The sequence below is a fragment of the Sapajus apella genome, unplaced genomic scaffold, assembly GCF_009761245.1.
Source record: "Sapajus apella isolate SASKATOON/1434 unplaced genomic scaffold, GSC_monkey_1.0 scaffold90, whole genome shotgun sequence".
NCBI lineage: Eukaryota > Metazoa > Chordata > Mammalia > Primates > Cebidae > Sapajus > Sapajus apella.
The window spans coordinates 4153014-4171339 of NW_022437030.1; the positions used below are offsets into that span (position 1 = coordinate 4153014).

An 18326-nucleotide genomic window follows, 5' to 3' on the forward strand; every position below is an offset into this window, starting at 1 on the left:
ACCATGCTCGGCTAATTTTTGTAATTTTAGTAGAGATGGAGTTTTGCCATGTTGACCAGGCTGGCCTCAAACTCCCGATCTCAAGTGATTCACCCTCCTTGGCCTCCCACAGTGCTGCGATTACAAGAGGAGCCACTGCGCCCAGCCTCATATTATTGTGATTTTTTGACATGCGTATGCTGTTTTTAAAAAAAAGAATCATAAAATCCTTATTTCAGGCCTGAGGGAACTTACTTCCAGCTTCGTTGTCTTCTTTCAGGCCCCTCTCATTTTTGTAGGTATCTTGGTACCTGTTTATTGAGCACCATTAAGTCATTCTACCTAAATCCTGGCAAGATGAGAATTATTCCTGGTTTTCTCTTATTAAAGCTGAGGTTAAGGTGCCTGAGGTCATATGGTTTGTGTTTAACTCAGTCTTTCTGATCTCAGTGCTTATGTTTTTTGTACTAAACCACATTGTCTTCCAATTGCCAAAAGCCGAGAGCAGAAGTAAACATCCCCTTTAGACAAGTAAAGCCTATTCCGTGTGTCGTACGTTTCTCCCTGAAGTGGGGAATAGGCTGCACTGGCCAGGCCATTTTCTAGGATGCTTAATCATGATGTAACGAATGCTTAATGAATGCCAAGAGCAATCGTGGGCTTCCGGTAAGAAATGGTTGTTAAAGCAGCCCTACCTCGACCCATAAGGAGTCTGCAGTTTAAGACCAGGTCTAGGCAGGGTTGTGAGGTGTGACTGTTATGTTCCGCCATTCTTGCACCCTGTCTCTCCTTTAGCTACTCTCTCAGGTCCACCCCCCCGTGGTCTTCTGGTGTGGCCCTCCAGTAGCCTCAGACATTCCCTGTGACAGCCTCTTGAACAGAGGCCTAGGCCCTAGACCAGGAGCTCTCTACCTTTTCAGTTCTCTGATGCTTGAGGGATACATCCCAGCCCCATCTATAGATGTGTCCCCAACCCAGTTAGTGTTTGCATTGAACAGCGTAACGCAACAGCATAGGCTTGGAAAAGCTTCTGAGCTAACCCAGAGGAGCCTTTCCTGGAATCTCTGAATCCACACCCCAGATCACCTTCATCGGGGGCTGACGACGAGGCTAACCAGCTGTTAGAGTTGTGCAGGGATAGTGTTTAAAATGTAGGCAGTTATGCTAGCGTTCATTTTACTAGATCTGTTCCGAGTGGACAGTCTCATGGCAAAGTGTGCTGGTGGCCTGTGTCTGGGAGGAAGTGAAAGGTGAAGAACAGTGGTGTCTACCTATGTATTGATAATATGGTTCCCTGAGTGACCACAGAGAGAAGCCTGGAAGGTAGGTGTGGGGCTTATCTCAGAATGTGTCTCCTTTTACCAGTTTTATTCACTGCTGGCTCCAGAGTGCTTTCAGAAACCAAGAAATGAGAGTATATCAAGAGTTAAAGGAAGCTTTCACTTCCAGAAATCAGAAGTAAAATAGAGGCTTTTAGAGCCTGAAATTAGCTTTTTGAAATGATAGGATTGTAAAATCATTGGCAAAAGAGTTTAGAACTTGACTGCTCTAAAAAGAGTTCTTTGTGCCGTAGGTGGTCAGAATGGCTTCAACATTCCTCAAGTCACCCCATGCCCAGAAGTAGGAGAGTACTTGAAGATGTCTCTGGAAGACCTGCATTCTTTGGACTCCAGAAGAATCCAAGGCTGTGCACGAAGACTGCTTTGTGATGCGTATATGTGCATGTACCAGAGTCCAACAATGAGTTTGTACAAATAACTGGGGTCATCAGGAGAGGTGAGAAACTGAAGGCAGTCTTACGTTGGACCTTATTTGAGCTGGCGGTCTGTTCCACGTCCATTGCCGGCAATGGATGTCTCTGTGGTGATGATCCTTCAGAAAAGGATGCCTGTGTTTAAAAACAAATTGCTTTTGTGTTCCTGAAGTATTTAATAAGAAGCATTTTGCACTCTAGAAAGTATGTTTGTGTTGGTTTTTTAAGAAGTCTAAACGAAGTTATTAATACCTGAAGCTTTAAGTTAAGTGCATTGATCATATGATATTTTTGGAAGCATACAATTTTAATTGTGAAAGTTTAAAGCCTCTTTTAGTCCATTGAGAATGTAAATAAATGTGTCTTCTTTATGGACCAAGGATATGAAATCATTTTTCCTTTGTAGCTAACGGTTGCCTTGAGGAAGAAATAATTTGGTTTTATTAAGAATCGACTCTCAATCCAGTTATTAAAGGTGGACTGAGTTTGATCTGTTAATCCTTTCTCTATACTGCTGATCCTTGCATGTCTACAATCTGCTCAGTTTTTCTGTGTTTCTGCAATAGTGGTCAGAAAAATACTTAAATTCCCTTAATGGTGTTGTTTCCTATTTGTCCTGGTTTTGAGATGAATGAGTGATTCTGTCCCAAAATGTCCATTTTTGAAGTGGTTTTCCTGGAGGATTAGGGTATTCAGCAGTTGAAGCTCTTCATTCATAGTAGTTACTATCAGCTAACAGGTTTTTTTAAGGCTTTTAACTATTAATATTTTATGGAATGGGGCATACTAAATTGATAAAAGAATTAGAGTGATAAGTAAATAAGATAGTCCTATACAAACAAACATACAGTCCATAAGAAAATGAATTTGGCATATAGAATTACTCTTTAAAATTTCCCTGAAGAGATGGATATTTAAACTTCTGTTATTTTAGACAAGACTGTCCAGAACTTAGGTTCGATCTGTCAGCCAGTAATCCCATTACATTCGGTGTGACGTCACTTGAGATAATGAATCAGATATGTCATCGAAATGTTAGCAGCAGCTTCATCCTCCTTCTGATTAAGTAGCAATGGGATGTTTTGTTTAATAATAGCCATAGTGTGTGTAGACCACAGTAGATGTTGTAGACTAGGACCATAGATTATACATGTCCGTGCTGTGGGATGTGCATTCTCTGAGTGTTGTTTTGTAGTATCATTGTCTTTCTGGAACAACTTTCTAACTGTGCAGAAAGGCAGAAAGGTTGTCATATGTGTATGACATATGACTTTTTAAAATATTTAATGTGAAAAAAAGTGGAAAGTATCTTTACAAACCCTGCAATTACTTTTTTAAAGGCACTTTTATTTGGTTTTATCTTTCCATTTTGCAAATATTTACTAGCTTTATAAACTACAATAAGCTACAAAAACTCATCTTGTAAATTTTTCATTTTTGAAATGAAAAAGTACATATATTTTGCACAAGGTTTTGTACTGCTAAGTGCTTAGTTGGGGTGGTGAGATGATGATTAGATCAGGGGTGAGGCTGAGGGACTCTGGGTTTAGGGCTAGTCCTGCCTCCATCTCCCTTGGGTAAAAGGAAGGGTGTGGGGTACAAGACGTGTAAGGCCTTTTCTAGCTCTGACCACCCAGAAATCCAGTCACCCTGTAATAAATATGTGTTGAATGAAGAAATGGATGAATGAGCTTGTCAATGTGATATTTAAAAACTTGTCTACCTGGAGGAATGATTAGGAATCTAAATGGGGCCAGCCCTTGGCATCTGCAGGTTTCTGATCCATGGATTCAACCAACTGCAAATGGAAAATAGTACTTAAAAAAAAGGATGGTTGCATCTGTATTGAACATGTGCAGACTTTTTTCTTGTCATTATTCTCTGAACAATATAAGAACTCTTTACCTAGCATTTACATTTATTAGATTTTATAAGTAATGTAGAGATGATTTAATTAAAATATACAGGAGGATGTGTGTCAATTATATGCAAATTCTGTTCCATTTCATATCAGGGACTTGAGCATCTTCAGATGTTGGTATCTGCACGGATCTTTGAACCAAAACCCTTCAGATATTGAGGGCTGGCTTGGTAAGACTGGATTTAACAGTTAAAATTAAAAAAAAGGAGAAACAAGACAGTTCCTTTTCTGTAGAAATTAAAATGCAAGTTGAGGAATCTCTGCTACCCAGGCTGTCATGGTAGAGGACTTGAAGAAGACCTGTTTGGATGTACACCTGGTTTTAAAACTCAGGTGTGGGGACTGTCTTAAATGGGAGGGCCTCATCCATAAATGATTTCTGATGACGTCTTCTTCAGGTGGAACTTGATGTCCTTTTAATGTTACTTGGGGAGGGAGTGCTCATCAAGGGATGCCAAGGCCAGCTCTGGTGGTTCCTGGGGAGGCTGGGTCCTTCCCTGCTTCTGAGTGTCATGAGGCAGCAGGAAGGTTTCTCCCTCACCTGTCTGTCCTGGCTCCCTCTGGGTAGCCCCTGCTGTTCTGCACTTCAGCATAGCCTGATTTGTCAAGAGAGGCATAGTTGGGGCTGGGCTGCATGGCGTGAGGGCCAATGTGCCTGCCGGCTATTTAATTTTTGGCCTTAGGTTTTCTTTAATATTTTCCTGTTGGCTTCTTAAAGGTTTTGGTTATCTTTTTTTTAATCTACAATCAAGATGACAATATAATCAGATCATCTCATTTATAACATGGTTCATGATTGATAACTATAAGTAGAAAATGTGTCATGTTCTCCACCTCCCAATAAATGTGTGTGTGTGTGTGTGTGTGTGTGTGTGTGTGTATGAGAGAGAGAGAGAGAGAGAGAGAGAGAGAGAGAGAGAGAGAGAGAGAGAGAGAGAATGGGGAAGGAGAGCAATGTTATCATATATAGAGAGGCTAAATGTGTCCCATCCCTCACTATCAGCTTTATAAAGGAGTTTGACTCCATCCACTAAAGAATGTTTTGTAAGACTAGGAAAACACATTGAAAACTAGGAAAAACAGCAAGAAAAATCAACTTAATATGTTGTTACCATTGCTAAGGATTTTTTCCTTAGAATAATTTAGGATTTTTAAAAATTTATATTTGTAAAATGGCTGTAAATAAATGGCTAGGTTCTTCCTATCCTTAGGATTCATTTTTTTTTTTCTCACAGATTTTGAGAACAAGGGGAAGACAATTTATGGAAGATTAAGATTCCATAAATCTTATAGAACTCTATTGTTGCCCAAATTCCTGCTTGTTTGAATATGGCATCTTCATAGACTCAGGATTCATTACCCTCTATAGCTGGATCTGAAAATTACCCAGCCAGATAATTTCGCATCTGCTTTGATGATTGTAGACCGGGATGTGAATGGAGGATAAAGTATTAGGCCTTTGCTGAGTAACTACCAACCAAGAAGCCTTTATCGGACACTTACTAGGTGCCTAGGATTGTATCAGAGGGAACATGAGATAGGTCCCTGCCCTACCTAGTTTTAAGGCTGCTTAGCTGAAGGATATGGGTGACAGGTCTAGGGGAAGCTCTGGGAGGTGGTGTGGTGTGACAGAAAAAGGAGCAGACTATGGCCGAGAGACCCGCGTTCTAGCCCTGTTCCTGTCACTTGCTTTGTATGCTTAGAAAACAGCTTGGCCTCTTGGGCTTTAGTTTCCTCCTCTGCATAATGAGAGGGTTAGACTATTGAATTTTGTAGGAAAGAAATATAAATTCCTGGGTCCTAGGCCATGCCTACTGAATCCAGTTGTTCATGAAGGGGCCTAGGAGATCTGTGAGGGGAGGTTTCCCAGGGGAATCTCATGACCAGCCAGGTATGAAATCTGCTAACTGGAAGATCGCAAAGTTTCCTTCACTTTCTGTGATTTTGTGATCATGTAATGTTACTGTATTATTTACGTCAATGTGGGTACTTGGATGTTTATCACACTGTTTCTCTGTGTTTACATGTTAATTTATGTAAGAAATGCATTTTAGTCTATGTTCCCCAACCTGCTGTTTCCTACAGGTGTTAGTAGTTGTTGAATACAAGTAAGACTTAAGAGGACATTTGATGTTATTTACCTGGACATTGTCTTTCCTTTTATTTATTTAGAGGAAATTGAGATTCTAGGAGCCAAAAAATAAAAAAAAAATAAAAAATAATAAAAAATAAAACAAAAACAACAAAAAAAAATTCTTAGGCAAAGTTAAAGAAAAGAAGTTACATTATTTCTTACTATTTGCTACTTTATAATGAAAACTTTTAAATTATACGGGAAGATTTTTTCTATGGGATAACAAATCCTTGTCATAAAGAAAGAGGTCTTTTAAAAGTAATTAAGGCCTGTAATTTAAAATAATGCCCCTTTCTCTAGAGTTTGGTGATGTGACTAACACATCCACAATTCTCCACTAATGAAGATCATATTTGAATTTCACAAAGCAGGTGATGAGTTGGGGAAGAGAAAGAGATGTTAAAATGAAAACTCATGTGCAAAAAGGAGGTGGAGGAAGAAGTAATATAAACTCCTTAAAGCAGATGTGCATGGGGCCATATGAAGGCCAGGATTCTGTGGGTGTCAGGGGATTGCCCCTCTTGACAGAAACTGGGGTTTTCAACTGAGGCTTCCTTCAGGGAGTTCACCTTGCACTTCTCTGAACCCCTTTCAGACCTCTTTTTGGGTGGAAGAGATGGGAGGAGGGGAGAAAGACTGTTCATCTCATTCTAAATCCTGGAGCAGCTGAAGGCTTTCTCTTGGGTCACGATGCAGTGCTAAAACGTTAACCAGCAAGTACGGCCAAGGATGGTGAAAACGTGGGAAAGAAAGATCTTCCTCCTCCCTGATCATAGCATCCATCAGTGTCTGGAGCCAGGTTACTGAAGATCCCCGTTTGATTTCCTGGCCCTTTGCCTTGGCAGTGATGACATTTTTATTTCACTGTATTTTAAAGTCTTCATTTATTTTTATAACATGGGTTAAGGAGAAGGGCCACTAATGGAGGGAACTGTCCTTTCAAGAACCATAGCTTCCGATATAATAAGTACTTTAAAAAACTGTCCACTTTAACTTAAAAAAAATTCTAGCGAGATTATACTGGAGACACAACTACCCTTGGTTTTAGTGAATAAAATGGCCTAGTACTGTGGAATTCTAATTTTAGGAAGTCTTAGCATCAGATCATAAACATTCATTAAAAGAACTCACATCCCATTTGAAACTTCCCAGGGGAGTTGGGATTCTTAGTAGATTGGTAGAAAGGGGCTCATTTTATACTGTATTTCCCATTTCTGGTATCTTGTTCAGCATTTTTTTATTGTTATTTTTTTGTCTGCAGAACATCCTATATTTATGACAACATTCTTTAAGAACACCATGTAGAACACCCCTTACTATCAGCTCGCTCTGATTTAGCCTTAATTTTGTTAAATTTTTTAGAGATGAATGAAGTGCTGCTGTGGAAAGAAATGTACATATACTATTTCTGTATCATTAAAAATTACATTTTTATGGTTTCTTTTCTTGGATTTCTTTGGGGGAAGGGTTTTGGGTTATGGGAAGGCTGGCATTGGGTTTCTACAACGCTTTGAGTGTTTGTGGTAAGATTTCTTTGAGAAAATGCTATACCTGGGCACATCTCTGTTTCTTGATCCAGCCTCTGCCACCATTACAATTGCTTTAGAAAACCTCACACACCCTGTTCTGGGAGATGTGCCAGTTATGACGCTGTGTGGCTTCTTGACCTAGCCTAGTATTTCCAACCTCTGATGCTTGTTAAAGCTAAGCTGCTCCAGCCCCCAAGCCACTCCAGCCAGAAGTTGTCCCCTGCTTCATTCCATCGTCTTTAAACATGAACCCAACGCTGTTGATTAAGGAGTAATGTGTCCCATTCTTTTTTCTTTTTTTGAGATGGAGTCTTGCTCTGTCACCCTGGCTGGAGTGCCGTGGTGCGATCTTGGCTCACTGCAACTTCCATTTCCTGGGTTCTAGCAATTCTCCTGCCTTAGCCTCCCGAGTAGCTGGACTTGCAGGCATACGCCACCACACCTGGCTAATTTTTTGTGTGTTTTTAGTAGAGAGAGAGTTTCACCATGTTGACCAGGCTGGTCTCGAACTTCTGACCCCAAGTGATCTGCTTGCTTGGGCCTCTGAAAGTGCTGAGATTACAAGTGTAAGTCACTACGTCCGACCAGTAGTGTGTCCCATTCTACCACAGCTGCCACAGAGGCAGTTCCATATTTCATTTTTCTGTAATAACCAGAGGAATGCCTGCATCATGTTCTGTGGACTGAAATTCCTACTTTGGTCTTTTAGGTAACAGATAAACCTTCCTTGGAAATTATTTGGAGTTTAAGTTTGTTTAAGTCACCTATTGTGCCAAGATAGGAAAGCTAGACTGGTCTGAGTTGGTAATACTGGTATTAACAATACACTGAAAAACATTTTTGTTTCAGAACCCCATGGGTGGGTGTACGTGCTGATATCCAAACAATGTCATTCTGACATCACTGATCTTCTTTGTCCGATTCAAGGGTAGGCACATGTTTTCATAGTCTCCACTCTGTGACACTCTTTGAGTCTGTTATTGTGACAGTGACAGCACATATGCTTGTGCCCATCTGCGGAGGACAGTTAAGTGAAAATGAGTCTTTGTCAGAAGAAAGCTGGCCTGGAGGAAGGAGGAGCCACTGACCCCCCTCCCACACACCCCTTTTCTTGACTTGCTGCGGCATGTTCTCCCTCATCATCACCTGAAGAATGTGTGTGCACTGCCTTTGAGCAGCCGTTCTCGATGCAATCCTGATTGCGTGTTGAATTCACACAGGGAGATTTTAAAGATGCCGACACCTGTGCACACCCCAGACCTATTGGAATGTCTGAAGATGGGGCCAGGCAGTTGGTCCTTGGCAAAGTTCTTTATCCGTTGTGCAGCCAGGACTGGGAACCAGTTGTCAGGAGGAATGGAGGTTTCTGAGGGAGATGGAATCAACTCGGCATTCCCTGGTGGAACAGTTTGCCTTGGAAAAAGACAAGAGGGTTCTGGATATGAACAAGCTCCTCAGGGGAAGTAGGAAATTTATATAAAGCTGCCAGCCCAATCCCTTGAGGAGGAACCTAGGGAATATATGGGGAATGTGTTCCAGAGGCAGGAGAGAGAATTTAGAAGTAGGATGAAAATTTCACTATTTGTGAAGAGGACTTAAAGACATCCTTAGAAGGGCACGATGAAGATGCTGTTCCTTTTGTTTCCGAAATATTTCAGAGATAAGCCTCAAATGTATAAAAAGAAAAGAGAACACTCATCAGGTGGATTAGGGGAGAAAGCAGGCAGGTGAGTTTTTGGGGCAGGGCTGTTTTCGGGTAAGCTTTCAAGCCTCTCTTTGCACTGAACTGTGGGTGGTCAGGTCTCTGCGGGCTGCCAGCTTCTGTAGACCGCTTTGAGTGCTGATTTTATTGGAGAGCAGGTAGTTTGTGAGGTCTAATTCAAGTAATTGGGTAAGTGAAGTCTGAAATGGGCATGTAAGAATAGTGTAATTCACCCAGCAGACAACCTCATCACCAAAGCTCGAAGGAAATTTGCAAGTTGCGCCCACTCTTTTGACTGTACCATTTTGCTAGGAGCTTATGAAAACCTTTAAATTCCGTGTATGAAATCACCTTACAAATAACACACAAATCTGTTTTAACACCCAATATGGCCTTTCCCAAAGTAAGTAGTTGGAAGTTACGCTAGGGTTTGAGGAGCTGGTGAGGAAGTTGACTGTTCCAGAGTTGACTTCCTGAGTCCCTCTTCTCAAGCCTTCCTCAGCTTTAGCCAACTTTGGAAGTGACCCCTCAGGCCTTGCCTTGCAGGTTCCATTTGGTGACAGGCAGGACTGCAGCAGCCTGTAATAAATGCAGTCAGGCTTCAGCCCTTCTCATTGGCTCCAGACAGGCAAGGCTGCTCCGGGTTGCTGCGTGGTGGGGTGATGGCATTGGAATATATTGTGTTTTAAACAGATGTGTGTTTTGCTGGGCCTGGCCATCTCTGCAAACTTTAGACTGTTTTGTTCCGATGTATTTCTAAATGGTGCCCTGTAGGTCGCCCGCTGGGGGTGGGATGGGCCACTGTGGGTTGGAAGGATTAAGTGTAGTATCAGGTATCTGTTCAGAGATACCTTCAAGAGGTCACCTTCTTGAAGAGGCCTTCACAGACCACATGAGCCAGAGGTGTGCTGGCCAATGTTTAACAGCCAGCTCTTGGGGGCTGAGGGGCAACCCCGTTTTGTAGCCTCTGCTGATTTGGTGGTATAAATGCTCCCACCACGGCCAATTGCAGGCTACCAAAATGATACCTTTGAAGGAACTAGGGAAGAGTTATATAGTAGAATTAATAAAAGTACATAGCATTTCCACCATACAGGTACGGTAGACATAAATACCTGTGCACAAACCACGAAGGCAAACTGCAGCCCATGAACCAAACCATCCCAGCACCTGATTTTGTGAATCACATTTGATTGGAATACAATCACGACCATTTATCTAAGTATGGGTTGGATATCCCTTATCTGAAATGTTTGGGACTAGAAGTGTTTCGGGTTTCTGATGTTTTTGGATTTGGGAATATTTGCAGTACTGAGTGAGCATCGCTAATCCAGAAATCTGAAATCCAAAACGCTCCAATAAGCATTTCCTTTGAGTGTCACATTGGTGCTCAAGATGTTTTGGATTTTGGAGGATTTCAGATGTTTGGATTAGGAAGCATTTCAGATTAGAGATGTTCAGTCTGTATTACCAATGCTTTTGCACTGTAATGGCTAAGGCAAATAGTTTTGCCCGAACCCTTAAGGCTGGCACAGTCATTAGATGGCCCTTCCCAGAAACAGTTTGCTTACCCTTGGCATAGAAAATGGTAAAATGTAAAATAAAAAGGAAGTAATGAGTTTTGAGTCTTTGTTACCTTTGTTTTAAATATAATTTCAGTGTAAGTTTATGCGACTTAACTTCAGTAATAGATATACTCAAGGACTGATGAGCAAAATTTCTGAAAATGTGACAGTAGGCTCTCACGAGCCGTGGGTGCCAGCTCCAATTTACTTCGCCATTATTCGAATGCACCGACTACAGGTAGTTATAGACTCCTGCATGCTTCATTTTCTCCACAGCACCGACCCCCTGGCCGCAGGGCTCCTTGCTCTAGAAGCAGGGTTTCCCCTGGTCCCTTCAGTTGTCTTCCTTACCACCTTGATCAGTGCCTGGCACAAACCTCCCGCCTCAGCCTCCTGAGTAGTTGGGACTGCAGGTGCAGGCTACCACGCCCAGGAAGCTTTCTGTGTTCTTGTAGAGAGGGGGCTCTCACTATGTTGTCCAGGCGGTACAGCCTTTTATTCGCAGAAGCCCCACTCTCTATTGCCAGTGTGATCAGAATTAGGTCACTGTCCACATGCCTGTTGAGCAAGCACAAGACGTCTCAGTCTCCAGTTCCTCACATAATGCTTTCTCTCAGAAGTGGAGACATCGTAGAACTCCCGTCCTCGGGCTTTTACGAACTTTGAATGAAACCAGGCACGAAAAGTGCTTATCACAGTGCCTGGCACCCATAGCCACCAGGGGCAGCAGCAGGAGCAGCATTAGTACTAACATCATAAAAGTGAACTTGAGAGACAGGTTGCAAGTCTAATCAGCGTCTCTTTCTGCCTCTGTCCACGATCCTATTTTAAGGCACACTCTTGAGTCTTAGACCGTTTTGTGAGATTTGAGATTTTTCTCAGGTATCTTGTCCTCCTGCGTGCAGCAGCGCCATCTTGTGGTCATTACGGGTTTTGGCGCTGTCCTAGATCTCAGCTCCTCAACTCGGAGCGGCAGCCAGACGCCAGGCTTGGGAGGCAGCTCGGACTTTTGAAAGCCAACGTGCAGTCGGGGCTGCGCACCACATTACACACTATATCCAAGAGGGTTTAAGTTTCCTGTGCGTCATTTCGGGACAGCTGCTTCATGTTGGCCATTTCTGTTCGTGGCTGTCCTCTTTCCTAATGCGCTCTGTCTCACCCTTTCTCTGCATCTGCCGCTCCCTCTAACTCGAGCTTTCAGGCACCTTCTATAAATGGGGTTTAAAACGAGCTAGCGCCATCTACTGGGCGAATGCCGTAAGGTCGGCTGTGAGGTCCCGGAATCTGCAAAGAAATGAATGAATTACAAATCTGTGGCTTTAAGGGGGGAAAGTAGGTACGTAATAGGATTCTGATGTCACCTCCCTTTATTGGCGATCCTTTCTCGGTGTAAGCCTTATATCGACTGTGCTAAGTACAGCTTATTTTGTCAGGATCCCAATATGAAAATCAACCGCACTGTCTTCAGTATTTCCCAAAGAGCGGTCTTTGTACTACCCTGCATCGGCGTCATCCTAGGGAGCTTTAAGAAGGCAGGTTCTGGCTGGGCGTGGTAGCTCTCGCCTGTAATTTCAGCACTTTGTGAGGCTGAGACGGGCGGGTCGCTTGAGGCCAGGAGTTTAAGACCAGCCTGGTGCAACACAGCAAGACCTTGTCTCTACAAAAAATAATTATAGTAAAAATTAGATAGGTGTAATGATGCACTCCTGTAGTCCTAGCTACTTGGGAGGTGGAGGCGTGAGGATCGCTTGAGCCCAGGAGTTCGAGACTGTAGTGAGCTTTGATCACACCACTGCATTTAAGCCTGGGCAGTGGAGCAAGACCCTGTCTCTAAAAAAAAGAATTCGGTCTCAGAGGCCCTATGCAAAACCTACAGTATCAAGCTTTCAGGACAGGACCCTGGGATCTGCATTTTGCCCACTTCCCCCTTTTCCCTCCAAGAGAATCCCAATTTCATATTGGGATCCTGACAAAATAAGCTGTACTTAGCACAGTCGATATAAGGCTTACACATGCTAAAGTGTGAGAACCACTGCCGCTGTGGAGTAGAGGTTCCCCCCGCCCCGGAAATCCAGAGAAGAGATTGCACTTGGATTAAGACTTGCATAAGTGAGGAGTTGAGTCCAGTCTCTCCCCCACTACAAGACCCTGTTGCATGTATATATGTTGCAAGACATGCATTAAAAAAAAAAAAAAAAGACTTGCACGAACTCCTTCTGTGCAAATGAGAACGAGCATCACTACCAAAGCCACAGTGCCCTGTCTCTCATTTTGTGTGTCGATTCAGTGATAACAGACCCAAAGTCCTGGGACCAGCACCTGACACACCATGGGGGCTCAGATGGGTCATTACTGCTGCCGTTACCTGTGTGAGGCCAGCTGGAGGCCTCCTTGGCATTCCTCACCCCCTCCCACCCACTTCTGCTTGGGAGGTGGGGGAAAATGGTTTACACTTTTATACCAAGGCTTGACCTACCACCTCGGGGACTTCTCCCAGAGTAGGACTCACTTCAAACAAAGCACACAGCTGTGTTGGAAAGATTCCAGTACTGAGTCACCCTTTTCCTGGGTGGCCCATCTCTGAGCCTCAGTTTCCCCATCCCTAACACAGAAGATTGTATTAGAGAGTCTGTGCTGTTCCTTCCAGCTCTGACGTTCAGGGGGGCTCAGAGCTTTGCAAGACCTTTTCCCACGTGGCACTTCCGTGGTGTCTGGGCCTGGTGTGCTCAGAGACCCCTCCTCAGAATGCTGATTTCTCTTGCTTTGATTCTTTCCCTGCCTGCTACCCCTAAACAATTTTGCACAAATGGTGAGTCATGTAGGTGCCCGATACATGGGTGCTTGTTTTTCAAAAGCCTTCATGTTGTGCATACCTCATCCCCAGTAATTCTGTTGCTAGGAAATTTTTCTAAAGCAATCATGATCACAGATGTGCCCAAGATTAGCTGTCAGACTCCAATGGCACTTTTTATAATGGGGGCCAAACTTGAAAAAGTTAAATGTGCAGGACCGTAATAAATTATGGTACAGCTAGACTAGACCATAACCATTAACCATGTGCAGCTATTAATGAGTCTTCTGGAATGCCACTTTTTAAAGGACATGAGCAAAGGTTCGCAATATATTAGATGAAAAAAGTGGATTATAAAAATGCATGTATCATAATAGATCTAATTTTGTGTATAAAAAATTTGTGGCTGGGCATGGTGACTCATGCCTGTAATCCAATATGGTGAAACTCCATCTCTTCTAAAAATACAAAAATCAGTCGGGCTGTGGTAGCAGGCCTGTAATCCCAGCTACTCAGGATGCTGAGGCAGGAGGATTGATTGAACTCGGGAGGCGGAGGTTGCAGTGAGCTGAGATCACGCTACTGCACTCCAGCCTGGGTGACAGAGGGAGACCCTGTCTCACAAAAAAAAAAAAAAAAATTGTGCAAGTACTGAAACGTTTGTCCCGAGGTGACAGTGACTGCAGATGACTTTCATGTTTGCATTTTTCTCTTGTCAGTATTACCTAAATTAAAACCTGTGGTTGTCTGAGTGGCAGAATATGCAGGGAGGGTGGCTGGGCAGGAGCCATTGATCAGAAGCAGAGAATGGACACCAGAAAAGGTGTGGGCTGTCAATCAAATACATTTGGGAGTGTGGAGTGGTCACTTCCAGCGTCATTCACATGATAAAGACCCACGTGGACTTCCATCGGTTTTGAAAGGAGACCTGGCCATCCTGGGAAGAAAAAGATTGTCTGGAGGGGCTGTGGCTGGGCCTCCGGAGATCAGAGGCTTTTATGACTCCCTGGAGGGACTGCATGGCAGCTGGCACTGAGGGTGAGGCTGCCAAAAGCTCACCACATCAAAGGGGTGGGTGTGGCCGTTGGGGGCTCTGGGGTATGCCAATGGCTTCAATCAAAACAGAAGCCATCCCCAGACCAGGACGAGTGCTCTGTGTGGTGGGGGTCCTGTAGAGGAGAGCATACGACATCAATGTCGGGATCAGGCTGCGGAGACTGAGGCAGCCAAGCCAGGTTGTGAGAAAGGAAGAGGAAGACTGTATTCTGTCCAGCTTGCTATAAAAATCAGACTCGGCCAGCATCGCCCTCTGCTCTGTGTTCACCCTCCAGGTAGCTGCCTAGAAAACCTTTTCATGCCCATCGTCCCTGCTCTCTGATAGACAGAATGGAGAGTTTTATTTCTCAGCTGGAAAAACTGGGGTTAAAGGAGCTAGATGATCTCACTGGGGTTACTTGCTAACCAGACCTGTGCTGTGGGACTGTCCCACAGGATGAGCGCAGCGGAGAGGGGTGACCATGAGGAGCCCCCTTGCCCCGCAGGTAAATGCCATCACCCTTTCCCAGCCTTAGATGCTAGAGGTTCTGGGACAGAGGAACACCCTGAACATGGGGTGTGGGGGTGGGGAGTGGCATGTGTCTGGAACATGCTATGTGGACAGAGGAGGAGGGAGAGATGAGGTGGTTTGGGCTAAGACGAAGAGCAACTGTGGGTGCGACTGTGTTCTGGAGGCCCCAGAGCAGGGGACAAAGAAGACATTGTTCAAGCAATCCTCCCGGCTCAGCCTCTCAAAGCGCTGGGATTACAGGCATGAGCCACTGTGCCTGGTCTGCTTGGAGCATAGTATGTCTGCTCTGTGGGCCTCAGTTTCCCCATTTGGTGAACATTGGGCCCTGGGTTAGGTGCTTCCTATGTATTCTCTCTTATTATTGTGAGAATCTCATCCCCAGTTATCTGATGAGAAAGCTGAGGCTCAGGCAGAGCCAGTATGACTTGAAGTGAGGACCCCCTGCCCCTAGAAGCCTGGCATTGACTCTAAAAACGAGGAGTGGGAGGAGGGCAGGTGGGTCCAAGACGATTCCCCCAGCTCCTGCCTGCTTCTGTGGTCTCTCTGGAGAGGCCTGCAGGACCCTCCTGGGCCCCAGGACTGTCCCCTCAGCGAGGGAGCAGTTGGCAGGGTTCCCGCTATTCAGACAAGCAAGGGCCTGCTGCTCTTCGGTGTGGCCTGTGTTTGGTGACCATCCCCTGGCCCAGTGTGCCAAGAGAATGTGCCATCTATCCCGCCTGGGAGGGCTGCCTTGTGCTCAGGGGAGGTGAGCTTGAATTTTATTTCCCCCAGACCCTGGTAGCCCCGTCACCCCTGCCAGCTCATCTGCTGTGGGCGCGGGCTCCAGTTCTGTCACATTCTGCACCGTGTCCAGGGCTATGCACAGAGCCTCAGCACCTGTGGGGAGGGGCACTGCCAGGAGTGGCCCAAATTCTAGACCCTGGATGGCCCTGGGGAAGCATGGGTTGTTCCCTTTGCCTTTCTTTCTTTGTAATTGAGATGTACTTTGTTATCCTAAAGGGCACTGGGTGCTTGTATAGGGCTCAAAGACATTTACATTTCCGCACACCCTTGCAGCCATGCATCAGGTCAACCTGGGACCTTTCCTAGCACACCTACAAGCTCCTTCTGTCCCCCAGGTCAAGTTACCTCCCTGCACCACTGATCACCACCATTTTGACTTCTGTCACTGTAGGTCCCTATTGCCAGGTTTTGAACTTATGTAAAGGGAGTCACAGATCGTGCAGACTTCAGGTAATGGCTGACATCAGGCTGTGTGCCTCATTCAGGCTGTTTGTTGTGTATGTCAGTGATTCTGCTTCATGGCTATGTGATGCCGTCTTATGTTAACATACCATTGTTTCTTGCTGGTTCTCTTGCTGACGGAAAGGGGCATTGCTGACAGTTTGGGGCTATTTCTCACGGCACCACTGTGATCCTTCTTGAATTGGTGCAGTTTAGTTTGAGGAGAGACAGCTACTCCCTCTTCCAAAGTTTACACTCCTTCCTTCTTTTATTATTTTTTAGCCAACTTCACTAAGGTGTAATTTATATACAGTAACATATACATATTTTAACAGTTAGATGAGTTTTGAGAAACTATATTTTTAAAAATTCACTCATGAATTTATTTTTTATATGACGGGTCTCACTATGTTGCCCAGGCTAGTCTTGAAATCCTGGGCTCAAGTGATCCTCCTGCCTCAACCACCGAAGTATCTGGGACTACAGGCATGCGCCACCATGCCCCGCCAATTTTAAAATTCTTTTGTAGAGATGGGGAATCTTGTTATATTGCTCAGGCTGGTCTTGAACTCCTGACCTCAAGTGATCCTCTTGCCTGGGCGTCCTGAAGCTCTATTACGGGCCTGAGCCACCACGCGGGGATCTGACAAACTTCCTTTTAGCGTTAAAATTCAATCACCTGGAGCAGTTACGTCCAGCTCAAGGGGCATGTGCCTGTGTATGCCATCCTTTTCTTGATAAAACCCAGGCTCAGAACAGGGTCGAGAAAGAGGCAGAAAGCAGGGTGGAAAGCTACCTTTCTACCCAATGGTAGTGTATGCCTCAGAGCACTACCATTGGCATCAAAGACCTTAGTCACTGGAGCCATTGAGATGGGTCCACCCCTCTGTCTCTCTCTCTTTTTCTTTCACTGTTGAATTCATTAGTAACAGGGTCTGTCTCACTATGTTGCCCAGGCTGGAACACTGAGCTCAAGCGACCCTCCCATCTCCGCCTCCCAGGCCCAGCTCAACCTTTCTTTTTAAAGTTACAGAACTTTAGAAAAGAACTTTCTAAAAGTTCTCCAACTTTAAAGGCTGTTGCTTGCCTAATGGGGACAGGGCTGCAGCCAGGGGCACAGGGTGAGTTAGAGGCCAAGCTGGAATAGAACCCCAACATGGGAAGTCCGTGTTGAGGGGGGCCATTTAACTCTGGGCGATTGTTTGCACATCAGCTGTAGGCACTGACTAGGGAGGCCCCGAGCCTGGAGCTGGCGCTTGATCTGAGCTCTGCAAGCTGTCCTGGGTGGAGAGGAGCCGCTTCTCGCCGTGCCCGTCAAGCTTTCCCTAAGTGACCCAAACACCAACTTTCTGGGGCTTCCTGGGCTGTGAGGATTCCCAGTCTGGCAGGGCTGGTGGCTTCAGCCACACACTCTGCAGCCTGGAGGTCTCTAGCTCCTGGTTGCTCCCCATCGCTCAGCGGCTCCCCAGTGCTCTGCCAGCCTTAGGACGGCGCCATCCCCATCTCTCCTCCACACCAACCTGCCACCTACTGCCTCAGGTTGACTCACTCAGGAAGAATTCAAGGCTGTCCCTATAAAAACACCATTCCCAGGCACTTGCCTGAGAAGAGAGGAAGTCCCAGCTCACTTCCAGGTGAGCCCAAAGTATCTACGGTCCCTGCACTGCCACCACCCACCCCACCTCTGGCAGGAGTCCCTGCATTTGTGCAATGCTTTAGACTCATCTGTAGGCTCAGCAGTGGGGCCCCGGAGGGTGAAAGCCACATGGTCCCTGTCTCATCAGCCACCAGCACAGGGAGCCCCAACTGTGGACCCCCCATGTTTGTTGGGAGACTGAAGGATTCTCAGGAAGCTGCGGGGCCTCAGGTCATTTTTTGCACGCATTTCCAAGCTGGGTGTTTTCTGCACCACACTATTTTGGGCGGGAAGGCTTTTCCAGTCTCTTTTTCTCTTGGCATGCCACAGAGGAATTTCCCTCATCCGCATCTGAAGCATCTGGAATTAGCCAGGTCAGCCTGTTGCTTTCAATGGCAAACGTCCAGCGCATGGTTGGCTCATTTTCATCCCTGCTGTCGGGGACCCCTTGAGTCTTGAGCTTTGGTTCACTGTGGGCCGTCTGTTCTCTCCAGGCCTTGGCCAGTGCCGGGCATGAACAGTGCC

At 45.2% G+C, this 18326-nt stretch overlaps 1 protein-coding gene across 11 annotated transcripts in view; it reads left to right on the top strand.

The window, feature by feature from the left end:
- The window catches only part of CYLD (CYLD lysine 63 deubiquitinase), a 65209-nt gene extending 57983 nt beyond the window's left edge, over window positions 1–7226 (top strand). For all 11 annotated transcript variants that reach the window (XM_032255700.1, XM_032255704.1, XM_032255707.1 and 8 more), the window contains one exon: window positions 1553–7226. In XM_032255700.1, the coding sequence (XP_032111591.1) occupies window positions 1553–1737 (185 nt within the window). In that variant the 3' untranslated portion in view covers window positions 1738–7226. The remainder of the gene's footprint in view (window positions 1–1552) is intronic.
- The last annotated feature ends 11100 nt before the right edge of the window (window positions 7227–18326 follow it).